This window comes from Gamsiella multidivaricata (assembly GCF_025024155.1).
Source record: "Gamsiella multidivaricata strain RSA 2152 chromosome Unknown BC939scaffold_85, whole genome shotgun sequence".
Lineage (NCBI taxonomy): Eukaryota > Fungi > Mortierellomycota > Mortierellomycetes > Mortierellales > Mortierellaceae > Gamsiella > Gamsiella multidivaricata.
The window spans coordinates 40,866-54,305 of record NW_026251793.1 but is presented as its reverse complement, the minus strand read 5'-3'; the positions used below and the strand labels follow the sequence as shown (position 1 = coordinate 54,305).

At 47.8% G+C, this 13,440-nt stretch overlaps 5 protein-coding genes and 1 non-coding gene across 6 annotated transcripts; 4 read left to right on the top strand and 2 right to left on the bottom strand.

Moving 5' to 3' along the window:
- The first annotated feature begins 2,925 nt into the window (after positions 1-2,925).
- BC939DRAFT_314067 (methyltransferase type 11) lies at positions 2,926-4,449 on the top strand. The gene is made up of 4 exons (XM_051551479.1): positions 2,926-2,978; positions 3,078-3,137; positions 3,242-3,289; positions 3,409-4,449. The coding sequence occupies exons 1-4, from the start codon at positions 2,952-2,954 to the stop codon at positions 4,063-4,065; spliced, it is 792 nt and encodes a 263-aa protein (XP_051407857.1). The 5' UTR covers positions 2,926-2,951; the 3' UTR covers positions 4,066-4,449.
- Positions 4,132-5,838, bottom strand: BC939DRAFT_314086 (histidine phosphatase superfamily). Its single transcript, XM_051551480.1, has 3 exons — positions 5,267-5,838; positions 4,543-5,165; positions 4,132-4,446 (listed from the first exon to the last, which is right to left on the bottom strand). Exons 1-3 carry the CDS (start codon positions 5,787-5,789, stop codon positions 4,198-4,200), a joined length of 1,395 nt encoding a protein of 464 aa, XP_051407856.1. The 5' UTR covers positions 5,790-5,838; the 3' UTR covers positions 4,132-4,197.
- Positions 5,839-6,418: 580 nt separating this feature from the next.
- Positions 6,419-7,937, top strand: BC939DRAFT_464750 (uncharacterized protein). Its single transcript, XM_051557416.1, has one exon. It carries the CDS (start codon positions 6,435-6,437, stop codon positions 7,911-7,913), a length of 1,479 nt encoding a protein of 492 aa, XP_051407855.1. The 5' UTR covers positions 6,419-6,434; the 3' UTR covers positions 7,914-7,937.
- Positions 7,938-8,186: 249 nt separating this feature from the next.
- Positions 8,187-10,567, bottom strand: BC939DRAFT_402160 (mitochondrial ribosomal protein subunit S4; the record flags this gene model as incomplete). The annotated part of the gene is made up of 6 exons (XM_051552659.1): positions 8,187-9,112; positions 9,216-9,344; positions 9,476-9,823; positions 9,928-10,055; positions 10,139-10,401; positions 10,505-10,567. 6 exons carry the CDS (start codon positions 10,565-10,567, stop codon positions 8,187-8,189), a joined length of 1,857 nt encoding a protein of 618 aa, XP_051407854.1.
- Positions 10,568-11,142: 575 nt separating this feature from the next.
- On the top strand, positions 11,143-12,611 carry BC939DRAFT_313977 (signal recognition particle receptor beta subunit-domain-containing protein). The gene is made up of 6 exons (XM_051551477.1): positions 11,143-11,397; positions 11,481-11,572; positions 11,680-11,757; positions 11,853-11,989; positions 12,088-12,219; positions 12,322-12,611. Exons 1-6 carry the CDS (start codon positions 11,286-11,288, stop codon positions 12,515-12,517), a joined length of 747 nt encoding a protein of 248 aa, XP_051407853.1. The 5' UTR covers positions 11,143-11,285; the 3' UTR covers positions 12,518-12,611.
- Positions 12,612-13,365: 754 nt separating this feature from the next.
- On the top strand, positions 13,366-13,439 carry BC939DRAFT_t161. Its single transcript has one exon. It is a non-coding gene; the product is annotated as a tRNA-Val (tRNA).
- Position 13,440: the final 1 nt, after the last annotated feature.

Genomic DNA, 13,440 nt, shown 5'->3' with positions numbered 1-13,440 from the left:
CCGCTGCTGTGGTGATGATCATTTCGATGTAGCCATATGATTATGGGTTTTTTCTGGCCTCTGTGCGACACGTTCTCAGTTTCTTGTTTCACTATAGCGCCGACCGTAGCCTGTGGGTGGCATTCGCATCGCGTCAATGCTAAAAGGCGCTCGTACATCGCCATTCTCGGTGAGCATGAATTGACACAATACAATGATCTCTATAGGCGGTGTTCCTCAATTTCATACATATACTACTCAGCCGTTTTCTCACCAGCATCCTTTCCATGTCCACATCGCTCTTACGCCGTATACCCCAGCCTTGCTATCAACGAATTGAGTCCTGATACCCAAGGTCGCATCCACGAAAGATGCCATTGATGCATGATCTTTTCTTTCTACCAGCAGCCTCCCGGCCAGGCCCAAAGAGACGAACATGCGCTTGACATTTCAAGTCGTTGCCTATGATGGTCTTGTCATTGCGAGACTTTTCAGGTGCACACAATTTCGCCCGCGTTACTTTACCGTTCCCAGAAAAGAGTTTCACGCAAAAATAATGGGGCTAACACGTCTTGCTCGCTCTGTTCCCTCGGGCTGCTTTCTAGTTGGCCATCCCAGTCTTTATCTTCCTAGATATTGTTTGCATCTAAACACACGACACTTGGAGATTAAATGTCAATGCTCCACTCCGCGGAGAAAATAATAATGGTCGTGCTCCTGATTCACTTGTCGTTGCAATTGGCGCTAATCCGTAACCCTTTTCTTTTCTTTTAACTAAAGCGCATCTTTGTAGTTCCGGTAGCCGCATTCGTGGGTATCTGGTTCTACGCCTGATACCGCTGCGGTCGGGCATACAAATCTGAGAAAAATAAGGCAGTATCCCCTTGCATATGTCTAATAACTACATGGAGGTCAGAGTGAGACGCAAAAGTAGGAGCAGGTAGAATGGTTGCCCCTCAGGAATAACTACTAGATCGTCCGTCGGTAACGCCATTGGAATAATAAAATAAAAGGAAGCAAGCCGCCTGATATCGACCACGTTTTCTTCTCCGACGACAGATTAACTCGGCTCAGGGCCCTGAAAAGGGTCGAAACTTCTGTCATCCCTAGGTCATATTTGCAAGGAAAAACTAGGACAAACTATAACCTCCCCTAAGCATAAGAACAAATGCCTTGGCCTCGTCCTCGTCCCTTGGCACCAAAGAAGAAAAACTATATAGAAAACGGCCGCGGGGACCCCTTCTTCTTAGTGCTCATTTGTATGAGTACTTGGACGCTTTAGTTTTTTCTATGTGGTCTGAGCGATGGACGATTCCTCTATCCGCTTGTTGTCGCATGGCTGTGAGATCGACAAAATCGGGCTTGCTGCTTAGGGTCGTACAATACAATTTTATTTGTTTTAACACGACTTCCAAACATTTTTTTGCATGAACCGGGTTCAACTGCAGTTCTTTGCGCGCGGGTAAACAAGCCCACTATCCCTGAGCAGATCGTATTCCTACCGAAGCCTTGGAGTGAACAGAAGGGTGAGAAGGATATACTTCGGTTTGTATGTAACACCATGGTCATGAGCGCGCCGCATGCATTAATTTGAATACAGATATTTCTATCGCGATCTTCCACTATTGAGGGCGTGCCTTGGATCCGTTGTTTCGCCGAACGCCAGGAAGCGGGAAAGTCTCCTATCGCATTACCCTTTTGACTACTGACAAGAGAGCTGCCATCAAGAAAGCCCATTAAGGTTTCTGTCCCCTGCCCTCCCCCAACAAGTGAAGGAGTATTAATACCATTAATACTACAAGAAGTACTCCTCCGTATTTGATATAACCTTCCTGTGCCTGCCATCCTACTCGTACCCCATCATCATCATAGTAGCCGCGGGAGTAGCAGCGCCAGCGTGCATTATCATCATCTCCCCTTTCCTGTATATGCGATGCATGTACTGGAGTGCCACGGGAAACATTCATTGTTGCTAGACTAGCAACAATACAACGGCCATACACGGTGGCCCTGAAAGGCGTAGATAGAGGACAAACATCGCGGCAAGTGGCAGGAACCATGTTTCGAATCAGGCGACAGGGCATGATAGTAGTACCTGCAACACCAGGACCAACCGCAGGTGGCCTTTATATCAAAAACTGGAGACGAAGAAGGAAAGAATGAATTGAGAAATAGCAGCGGCCATCTTTTTCTTTTCTCCTTTTCTTTCTTTTTCTTTCTTCTACTCCACTATTATCATCGCCATCTACTCCCTTTGCCTTTATTGTCTGTCTTCCGCAGAGCCAAGTCCTTTTACAAGCTACTCCATCGATCTTGATCGTCCCTCCAAGAAAACACCGTGAGCAAGAACGCCATATCGCCAACAAACAGTACCCATCTATTCCCATTCACACCAACCCGCTTTTCTACCGGCGCCAGCGCAGGCCTCAGGTCCAGGGATAAATATTCTCATACACTTGGCCTCTCTCACACTTTAGTGTAAACCAACATCAACATCAGTACTGTGGCATTGCAGCTGCAGCCTCTCCTTTTAACAGTATCATATTTTTGAAAGATGGAGGAAAATCAAATTTCGGCTGAATACCAATGGCTCGAGGGACGCCGCTATCACAACACACCTGGGGCCTCCTATCTCTTGCCCAATGACATTGACGAGTAAGTTGACGCCCTTGCAGCAAATTCGTTTAATCCCATGTGTTCGTGTGAATGCATCCCTCCCAAGAAATTTCAGTCGGGATGAACCCTTAGTTTTTTCCTTTTGAGCACCAAAGTGGTTGACTTTACTCGCGCACTCACGTTTGATCTTCTACACTCCTCTTTCGTCTGCATTTACTTCAATAGAGTGGACAGGTAAAGCTCGGTCTGACTGGCCATTGACCACTATGGGCGATAGACTTGTCGGTACCAACTATCTCATGCTAACCTATACACATATTCATTGTTTATTTAATCTTTATTATGGACGCTCATCGATGGCGCTACACAGACTGCAGCTTCAGGTAAAGAATAACAACGCTCGAATCCAGATTGGTGATACCAGGCATTGCTTTGCCCCATTTGTCTAACCAGCTGCATTACATTCCGCTGATCTTTTGTAGCACTTCATTCTTCGTTATGCAATACAAGGGAACTACAAATCTCCACTTGAAAAACCCAAGGTATGAGATATCTCTGTCCTTGTACTCCAGGGAGACTTTTTCATTTCTTCTCGTTGGCCAGGAATTATAAAGTTGCTGACAAGTAAAGCATCGCCTTTCTACAGGTGCGGACAATTTTAGACGTCGGCTGCGGACCAGGGACGTGGACGATGGTAAATGCAAGGCCACAATTTTTTTTTCCTTTTTTTTTTTTTGTTATCAGGTCGTCTAATCCAAACTTTGACTTTATGTCCAAAAAAAAAAAAAAAAAAAAAAAAAATGAACGCCGTAGGAGATGGCCAACGAGTTCCCGGATGCAACCATCACCGGTATTGATATGTCACCGGTCTTCCCGACAACGATCATTCCGAGCAATTGCTGCTTTGTCCAACACAACATCCTCGATCCACTCCCCTTTCCAGACAACCACTTCGACTTTGTTTACCAGCGCCTCTTGGTCGCGGGTCTGACCCCAGACGAATGGACCCGTGTCCTTGCAGAGCTCGAGCGTGTCACCAAGCCGGGCGGATGGATCGAACTCGTCGAGGTGGATGGTCATGGTGGTAACAATGGGCCCTACACAGCCAAGGTCTGGAGCTGGGTTGAGCAGGCACTAATGTCTAAAGGCATCCGTTCTTTAATTGGTCGCGACCCGGGTTTTCCGTACTTGATGGAGCAAGCCGGTATGGTCAACGTTCAGCAGGATATCCTCAAGTTACCCACTGGGAATCATGGCGGCAAGATTGGCAATTTGCTGAAGGAGAACGAGTTGTCGTTTTGGAGTGCAATCACACCTATGGTGATCCATGGTGCCGGTATTGATAAAGACGAGTATGAGGAGGCTTTGCAGATTGCAGAAACGGAAGTTGACAAATACGAGAGCTATCACATTTTTTATGTGGCCACAGCCCAAAAGCGCGACCCTCAATCAAGCACTGAGAAGCCTTGAAGAGCAAATATTGAGAAACGTCGAAGGAATACTTGGAGTTCATTTATATATTTAAATACATAGCAAGCGAAATGATCATTAACCTCACAAACAATGAAGAAAAACTCTTTATTCGCGGAAAATGGACGCCTTTCATCGAGAGTGACGGAGTGAGGCTGTGCGCTCCTGTCTTTCAAAGAATCTCTGCGGCACCGTTGTCTTGCACTTAGCATCCAAGTCATCCACAATAAATTGGCCCAAATACTCGATAAACGTGTCAAGCGAACACCATTCGAAATCGCACCAGTTGGACGTGGTCTTCACCACTCGGCCATTATATAAAACGCGCACGAAGTACTCCTTTGAAGGTGGGGACCAAACCTCGAAGAGGAGATTAGAAGCCTAAAGACGGAATGCAAATTAAAGGGGAAAGAGTAACTAATAAGACTCTTTCATATCAACTCTTTGTTCAGGTTGTTGGTCGGTGTCAGCACTCACATATGGTGGCCACCGCATATCTGTCGAGCCAAGCATTCCCAGAAGTGGAATCAAGGTCGTATCATGCCCCGAAAATACCAAAAACGGTGCCGACTCCCCATTCTTGGCCTTCAAGAGATTTTGTCGGATGTCTTTGGCAAGTGGCCCGATCCCTAGCTGCAGCATCTCTCGTACGTCCTGGGCATCGCGTCTCGTCTCTGCATTTTCTAGAGAAGCGACCGAAAGACATCGTTCAGCCATCTTCCGGGTCACGCAACGAGGAGAACTTTGGTTGATGGGCGCCTCCTCGCATTGTAGGGGTAAGCCATGACAAATTCTGGGAAGAATTGCATCGATCAAGCCATCGAAACCCAAGTCTCTGTCCTTATTGATCAATCTATTAACGTCCTTGCGAAAAGCGCCATGGGTCCATCTCAGCTGCTCAAGAACCTTGCTGGTCCTGTTAATGTCCTCGTCCAATATGTCAATGCGCGGACACCGATTTGTGTTCATGGTCATGTAGTCGATCTCTTCAGGGAGGATTTGTATCTGACAGACTGAAGGAGCGCAGCCACGTTCGAGGGCGTCTTGGCCATAAAGGCCAATCATCAGGTTCTCAGCACTCTGCTTTGTACGCCATACGTCTACAAAGGATGAATGAACCCAAGTGTAGTGTCAGAATGAGTCTATGAAAATAAAATAAAAAAAGCTGATACACCAAAATTGCAGCTTTTTTTTCCTGCACCTGTACTACGAAGGCGCAGAGTATTTGGATCGAATGTGGCGGGGAGCAGCTTCCATTGATCGATGTAGATCTTGTGGAGATCTTGACCCATGCGCTGCTGCTGCTGAGCGCCCAGCGACGTCAATTCTCCTGGGATACAGCCGCCCTTCCACATAAGGCCTGAATCAGGCGAGTTCTGTTGGATCGTCACCGCATGGTTGGTCAGTACAGCGGTGCCATTAAGCCGCGTCTGAATGTCCGAGCTCCCTATGGGTCCTGAGAAGGTAAAATAGCCAGAACTGGTACTACACTCCCATGTCAAATCCCTGTCTTGCGGATAGACCGTCAAAGGCGTGCTGTAAAGATGAATTGATAAGCATAGATCGCATATATAAGAAGGCCCTTGGAAAGGACTACATGTATTCACTCTGGGGATTCGAATTATCATTACCGATCTCCATGTCGAATAAAGAGCTGTACATTCCTTAACTCGGAATTTCCGATCTACGGTTACATTTGCCATGAGCACTATTAAGATCAACATGTAGAGTTCGTTGTATCGATCCTTTGAGATGCCGGTAGCGTTGTCAATGTTACCTTGGGATTAGGATATGTGCTCAGCTTTGGATGCGAAGCCTCGCAGTAACTATATCGAGTTCCATCCTTATTGTCAAGAATATCAGACACCCAACCTGGGCTGTCTTGGCCGCTTGTTTCACTGGAAGACACGCCTCTGGTTACGATGATAAATCCCAGGAATAAGACAGGTATCAGTGTTGCCGAGCACCGAGTACGGGTATGGGACGGAATCATTTGCATGGTAAAAGTGTATGAAGGAGCAGAAAGGGTTGAAAGAGTTGAGGCATGGCTCCTCATGTCATCCAGAGGGTTAAGGGAGAGGCATGCGCTCCATCCTTGGCAAGAATTGGAATGGTAGCTGATGCAGTAAGAAAATAGGCATTGGACTTTCTTGTTCGCGCGCACAGACCACAAGAGGGCGGAAGACGCGTCTTCACACTGTAGGACGCGACCACTAGACTTCCGTTTTTCAGTCCGTGCCAATTCCACCCAAGTCCTTTATATCGTGAAACAGTTCCTCACTGAAGTCCGCCACCCATGAATGATTCTAATGCGCACCATCGTCTCCAGCCAACGTCTTCACCTCCTTGTTCCACTCACACAAACGGTCATGTCTTCTTTCCGTTTGCAAACGCCTTTTTCAGCTCCACTTCATAACACAGCTTCTTTTTCTTTTTCTTTTGTAGCTCCTTCTCATACTCATTCTCAATACATCATGTCTCAGAACCTCGAGGCCCAACTGGATCGCCCCTACGCCTCTCCGTCGCTCCCGTCCGCTTATCATGACCCTACTCCTGCAATTAACCATTGGGTCATCTCGCCGGGCTCTATAACCCTGACGTCCGATGCTCCAGCAAACCCAACCCCGCCCCTCGAACCAGATATGCGGTCTACTCATCATGAATTACCAAGCGACGCATCCAGCAATAACAACAGTGCGACTCCCACCTCTTGGGAGGATTCCAAACACAAAGCTGAACATAGACCGGTCGACGACATAGCTTCCCGTGCGGACATCTTTGCAGGTGTAGCGATCTTTAGTGCGGGCATGCTCGTCCTGATTGTTGCCATGACTTTCTATTTTGTGAACGGGCGATCCTGGAAAGTGTTTAGAGGACAGCGACCACTTACTCAGCAGCCCATTGGCGGTGCAGAAAGAGATGCCGAAGACTTGGAGAACAACCTTTCTGCAGCGGACCAACTCTCCCGAGATAAGCCTGCCACTTCAACGGATCAATTAGCCGGCGCTACCATGCCGTCTAAAAACATTTCTATAGACACCATGATAAGTAAGACTGCTCATGACCCAGAACCATCCCCTTCGACCGCCAGATTGGAGGATCTTCCCGCAACAAAATCCTTCTTTGCGCTGTTAAAAGGCCCTTTCAACAATCAGCATCGCCCACCGGTCAGCAGTACCAGTGCCAGCAACAGTGCCAGCACCAGCACCAATACTAGCACCGGCACCAACAACAGCGTCACTACCGATAGCTATACCAAAAGCACTGCCGATGATCCCCTAATGACTAACAAGGTGAACATGCCCGCACTCACACGCACCAAAGCTCGCTCCAGTATCAAACACAGCTCTGCCAGCCGTTTTCTGCACTCTTGTCAGAGCTCAACCAAGGGCAGTCATAGCGCCACCTCGGTCAATAATTCAACGCCTGACCCCATCCTACGTACGATCCCTAGCTCAAACTCATCTCTCGATTTGTCCACGGCCAGCTTCGTAGCGACACCTCACCCTGGTCGAGGTGTTTATTCCTACAGCGATATCAAAAACGCCTCCGGACCAAACTACAACAACAGCAGCGGTAGCGTGGGTACGACCTTGCTCCGACTTGACACGACGCATCGCGCGGACGCACCACGCTCCAGTTCGATCATGGGTCTTTATGGTAGTGCCAGATCGTCTCCGAATGGATCGATAGCAGATGCGGCGTCCGTCCAGGCCATATACTCTCACTCTTTGAAATCCGCTATGTCCTATGTCACGCAGACTGAATCCTTTGGTTTTGACAACCAGGAGATGGAGTCGAAAGAGGTTGTTCTAGCGAGTGCCGACCTGGAACGCAAGCATGTATAAATATAGAGACCATAGAAGAAATCCTCTAAAAACGTAATTGTACTCTTTATTGATTTATGTTCATTGTAAATATATGCACAACCCCTGGTGAAAAACTATGCTGTCTTTTCTTCTTTCTTTTGTTTTGTGTACGAGTGGATGAATGTGTGCGATTGTGTGCGAGTGCTGTTGCCAGACCTCCATTTCATGCTGGTATTGGACCGGAGGGTATCCATGAAATCCGAAAATACGGAGGAGGAACCGAATATCTAATGTACTTGTCGTGTCCTACTTCTACTTGGCAAGTCTGGCAATGGCAAAAACGGCAATGATCGTGACTGAAAGCGTTACCAGAGCTCCGGGGAGAAGATATTCCTCAGGGATAGACTCCAGCATCTTCTTGAGTTCAGAGGGCGCCTTCTTGGGTTCCACAGGAGCGACGGCCTTGGGGGTCTGCTCAACTGGGCTACGGATCTGTTCTTCTGGGACAACCGATGCTGGAGCAGTAACGGGTGCGGGCGCACTGACAGTGGAGAGAGTAGCGCTGCTGGGGGGAAGGACCTGAGAGGCTCTCGGGTCTGCGACAAACAGCATGACGCGGTTCTGACCTTGCTTTTTGGCAATCGCAACCGAGTCGGCCAAGTCCGCATCCGAGGTCATCATCACATAATCCTGCTCATCGTCCAAGTACGAAATGTTGAATTCAGCGAGAAGAGCGCTCTGGCTAGGGTCGGACTCGGGGCCAAAAGGCTCCTTCTCCATGATGGTTTCTCGAAGGCGACTCAAGTCCGTGAAGTCAGCTGTGAATCTGTGAACAGTGTTGGAAATGGGTGACTTAAATTTGAATACAAAGGTCGTGCTTTCTTCCTCGATTTGCTTGTGGATAAGCTCGCTGCGGTCCTCAGCGACTACCGAGGCGGATTCATTGGGGAAGATCTCGCCAGGGAATGGCTGCATGGCCTGGTGGCTGCTGGGAGACGCGGCGAGACTTGGCGACATGATCGAAGAGGCAGCCATAGATTCGGAAACAACCGAGCCCTCATCACCATCTGCCATCGCAGCCGAGTTCCAGAAGTGGTTCCACATGGGTCCTGACTCTGAATCCTTGGAATTCATTGAGTTGATCTGCTCCATGGTGGCGTACGTCAGCTTGAGAACATCCACCACTCCAACAATCTCCTTGTCCTCCTCAACAACGGGCAAGTTCAGATAGTGACCATCTATAGGCGAGAAAGATGTGCCAATGAAAAAATTAATACCAGGAAGAAACAATCGACAACCACTCTCGCTCCTGATTCTATAATGTCACCATAAATAGCGTACCATGCATCTTGCGCAAGGCGTCCATGATTGTCATTGACGAAGGGGCAGTGTCGGGATGAGGGGTCATGACACGCACCACGCTGCAGTTGCTGGGCTCCAATTGGGCAGCAATAACACGCAGGACGATATCTACAAAGGTAACGCATACCATGTCACACAGAGGTAATTGAGCCTTGTCAGTAGTCCGCTCAACATCAAAAACGGACATCAATGCAGATCACCCAGCAAAGCTTTCCGCACAAGAACGAGAAAAAGTGTACCTTTGGAGGTAAAGATTCCAGCAATGTCAATTCCGTTCTGATCCATGACCAAGACTGCAGTGACACGACGTTCCTTCATTAGCTTAGCAGCCTCCTTGACAGTTGCCTTCACACTGACCTCAGCCGCAGGTGACCCATCCAGAACAGAGCTGAGGTCGGGACACATCATCTTTTCTCTCAAAGTCTCCATGTACTGAACCATGGCCACGTTTTGCATGCCGCCCCACTCCTTGTCTACGCCCTCCAAAGCATCGTACAACTTTTTGGACTGTCCGTAGGCCCTTTCCATCTTTGACAACGACTCATACAGACACTTTGTGATATCTAAGAGACCGACAATCTCAGAATCTTCGTTTTGCACAGGCTGTATATTCAAGAGGAAAATAAAAGGTAAGTAAATGTGTATTGCATGGCTTGGAACATGAGTATGCTGATTCTATGAAGTAATGAACTTGCCAAGTGTCTGAAGCCCTTTTGAACCATCAAGTTCAAAGCGTCGGTAGCGCTACGGTCAGTCGTGACAACCATGGGATTGGGGGTCATGATATCAGCGACGCGGGTCGAACGAGGATCGAGGCCACTATTGGTTGTGATGAATACCAATTTAAGTAAGTTCTTGAAGACGTATCTTATTCAGCTATTTTTGAAGGCAAAAACACTTACGCTGCGACAACTCGGAAGGCCAAATCCTTGGCTGTGAAGATACCCGAGAGATGCTCCTCGTCATTGATGACCAGGACACAGTCCGCACGCTTAGCAGCCATGTTCTGGGATGCCTCCGTCACTGTGATTGACTCTGAAACCGTCAGCGCCTGGGAAACACGCAGGGCCGAGACGGTCCCGGCCATAACCTTTTGTGTCTGTTTGGCCTTTCGGGAGCTATGGCGCTTCTTAGACAACTCCTGCTCAATCTTGCGGCGGATAGCCTAGAGATGGAAACATACATACAACAAACAGACTGTTTAGGAAAGGGAAATTTATCTGGGGGAGACAAGCGCAGCGTTAGGAGAACGTTGCGCAGGGTAGTACCTCGTCCTTCTTGGACTGGCGGTGTCTGGCAGACTCGCTGAAGCTCGAGGAGACGTCCGACATTTGGTCGCTGGGGCGGTTGTTTACGAGACCTGAATAGGCCTTTCCGGCTTGAGGTGGTCTGAGAGAGCTAGCCATGGACATGGATGGATTCACAGTAGCGATGGGAAGAAGAGGAGTGGAGAGCGGATGAGGACAAGCGAAATCAAGAAAAGGAGGAATGGAAACTTTTTATGTGTGTGTTTGAACCCAGATCTGGTCAGGCCTTTTTTTAAGTGTGTGTTCCTCTCTTTTCGCAAAGACGGGCACGGGTGCGGGAGGCGGGTTGCTTTCTCAGGGCCGGGTGAGAAAAGTGGTGTAGCACATGGAAGAAAACAGCCATGCCTTGAATGTGATACGACCTTGTTTTGAACATGCCGTGCCTGAACTGAACTTCTCCCTGCTTGGCGGGACCCATGATGGGCGGTGCCCCCCTCTCTCCCCCAAAGCCAAGGTCGGCAAGTATCTTGGAGCGGTACTCCCAACATGTGTGGTACATGCACGGTACCTGAAAAACAGCACGCTGTGCAGTTAAAGAGACGTAACTTGCAAATGAAGGAAGCCACCTTGCATTTAACAGCACTTTTGCAGTTAAAGGAACACAGGCGGCGGCATTCGATTGGTCTAAGGCATTCTCGAGGCTCCCTCTACTCTTTTTGCTCTTCCAACAACGAACACGACCAAAAGACAGGATCCCAATACCAACAGCGGCCTCATCCGTCCTTTCGTCAAGAGTACAGCAATGGCCACCTCAACACTCAAGAACCTCATTCCGCAGCAGTTCATCATCGCCAATAATGAATACCTTACACTGCTCGTCCTGCTGTCCTTGATTGCACTCGTCGGCATCGCGGGTAAGAACCCAGCTCCCCTTTTGCCACGAAGGACTGTAACATCACTTTCGATCAACCTATCTGAACCAGTTGAAATCTTCTAGTCAATTTCTCAATAGGCAGAAAGAGGAACTCGAAGAACACCATCCTCCTGACAGGGCTACCATTTGCTGGAAAGACAGCGATCCACTACATGGTATGCTGCCTCTCGGTCTAATGGCCTTTTTTACTTTTTGCACCACGACCCGCAAAACACCTTGATTGACGCCCACACCCATATGGCCATAATTTATATGGATATAGATCAATTTTGACAAGAATGTGGAGACTGTAACGTCCATCAAGGAGAATGAAGCAGATGTTGTACTGACAGAGGGAAAGGTAGGCTGATCTTCAGCACGAAGGAATATGTCATTGTACACATGAACAGAATTGTCCTCTAATGCCCTTTATGTTGCTATTTAATCACAATATAGTCCCCAATCCACATTGTCGACATTCCTGGACACGAGCGTCTTCGCTTCAAATTCTCAGAGTTCATGCCTATCGCACGCGCGGTTGTATTTGTTGTGGACAGCTCAACGGTTGCGCGTCAGACGCGTATCCTGGCAGAGTGAGTGCTCATGCAGGAATCGCAAATATATCGGAGATGCTACATGGAAAGAGTAAAATAGAACTGATTTCTGTTTCCAATCTATCGTTGATCCCTAGATATCTTTATGACATTCTCGCGGATAAGTTCGCGCAGAGTGAAAGGATGCCTGTCTTAATCGCCTGCAACAAGTCAGATCTTTTGACATCCTTCAAGAAAGAGCGCATTCAGTCTCTTTTAGAAGTTGAGATGTAAGCTATCCTCTCTTTGGTGGCATTTTTTCAGTTATCGGCTCGCTCCAAAACAATTGTTACCAACACTAATATCCTTGTCCCTCTATTTCACCGCTATAGCAACAAGTTACGTCAGACGAGGACTGCAGCATTGGACACGCAGGGTTCAGAGGGCAACGAGAATGTTTTTCTTGGATTCGAAGGAAAGAACTTCAGCTTCCAGGATCTGGAGAACGAGGTTGAATTTATTGAATGTTCTGCCGAGAACAAGGATATCGAGAGCATCAAGGATTGGATGGCTGCCGTGTCATCTTAGCGAGACAGAATTAGAAATCAGAGGCATCGACTTTAATCTAATAAAGAAATAAATCGTATACAAGCGCAGCCGCTTGGAGAAACTACGTATGCATGTCAATATGTTCCATGTGCCTTTGTGCACAGCATCAAAAGCACAGTTTTTTTATACTGTGGCGTTGCCCAAAAGATAGACGAGAACACCGTTCTATCCCTCGTCGCTTATTATTTTTCGGCGACGTTTAGTATTATATGTTCAATGCTTCCTATTTTTTTTTTTTTTTTTTAAAAAATAAACAATTTGTCTCTCGAGCCGATTGACCCTGCGAATCTATCAGACCTAACTAGCAATGATCTACTACAGTCATACTTTCCACCAAAGTAGAGCCGGTCCACAGTCGCCAAAAGACAGGTCACATTCCCCGGGCCTGCCCCAGGGCCTGCGCAACAATTGCTACACCTCATCAGTGTGTTAAAAGCTGAAAACACCTTGTTACAAGAAGGGTATCTTCCTCATCCCTCCATGGTTTTCAACCGCCTCCTCCCTTGCAGGCAGTCCAGCAGTGTTCGATCTGCTGCGTCTGAGTCGAGCACGGGGCCAGAGCAGCTCCCGCTTGTGTTCAATGCTTCCTATCTTTACATTTTTTTTAATCATTTACATGGATTTACTGCCGGTTGACGTCTCCACGTTAAACTGGCTAAAAAAGCATCATTAATCTATATCAGGTTCTTCTGAAAAGCACCTAGACTCATATTTAACGCGCTCTGGGGCCCCGCGGGGGGCCGGATCCCCAGGAAAAAGCACATACAAAAAACAACTAATTTTTGAAAATATAGTAGTGTAAATACCAGACTTCATAAGAACAGCCTGTTTGTATGGTGTAGTTGGTTATCACGTCTGTCTAACACACAGACGGTCCTCGGTTCAAGTCCGAGTACAAACAC

Bases quoted from the DNA above. Each gene is read 5' to 3' on its own strand.
- BC939DRAFT_314067 (XM_051551479.1), top strand. From the start codon at position 2,952: ATGGCGCTACACAGACTGCAGCTTCAG. The intron at 2,979-3,077 runs GTAAAGAATAAC...GATCTTTTGTAG, and splicing joins TACACAGACTGCAGCTTCAG to CACTTCATTCTTCGTTATGC. The intron at 3,138-3,241 runs GTATGAGATATC...GCCTTTCTACAG, and splicing joins CTCCACTTGAAAAACCCAAG to GTGCGGACAATTTTAGACGT.
- BC939DRAFT_464750 (XM_051557416.1), top strand. From the start codon at position 6,435: ATGTCTTCTTTCCGTTTGCAAACGCCTTTTTCAGCTCCACTTCATAAC.
- BC939DRAFT_313977 (XM_051551477.1), top strand. From the start codon at position 11,286: ATGGCCACCTCAACACTCAAGAACCTCATTCCGCAGCAGTTCATCATC. The intron at 11,573-11,679 runs GTATGCTGCCTC...ATATGGATATAG, and splicing joins AGACAGCGATCCACTACATG to ATCAATTTTGACAAGAATGT. The intron at 11,758-11,852 runs GTAGGCTGATCT...ATCACAATATAG, and splicing joins TTGTACTGACAGAGGGAAAG to TCCCCAATCCACATTGTCGA.
- BC939DRAFT_314086 (XM_051551480.1), bottom strand. From the start codon at position 5,789: ATGTTGATCTTAATAGTGCTCATGGCAAATGTAACCGTAGATCGGAAA. The intron at 5,166-5,266 runs GTGCAGGAAAAA...CATCCTTTGTAG, and splicing joins TCTGCGCCTTCGTAGTACAG to ACGTATGGCGTACAAAGCAG. The intron at 4,447-4,542 runs GTGAGTGCTGAC...TTCCGTCTTTAG, and splicing joins ATATGCGGTGGCCACCATAT to GCTTCTAATCTCCTCTTCGA.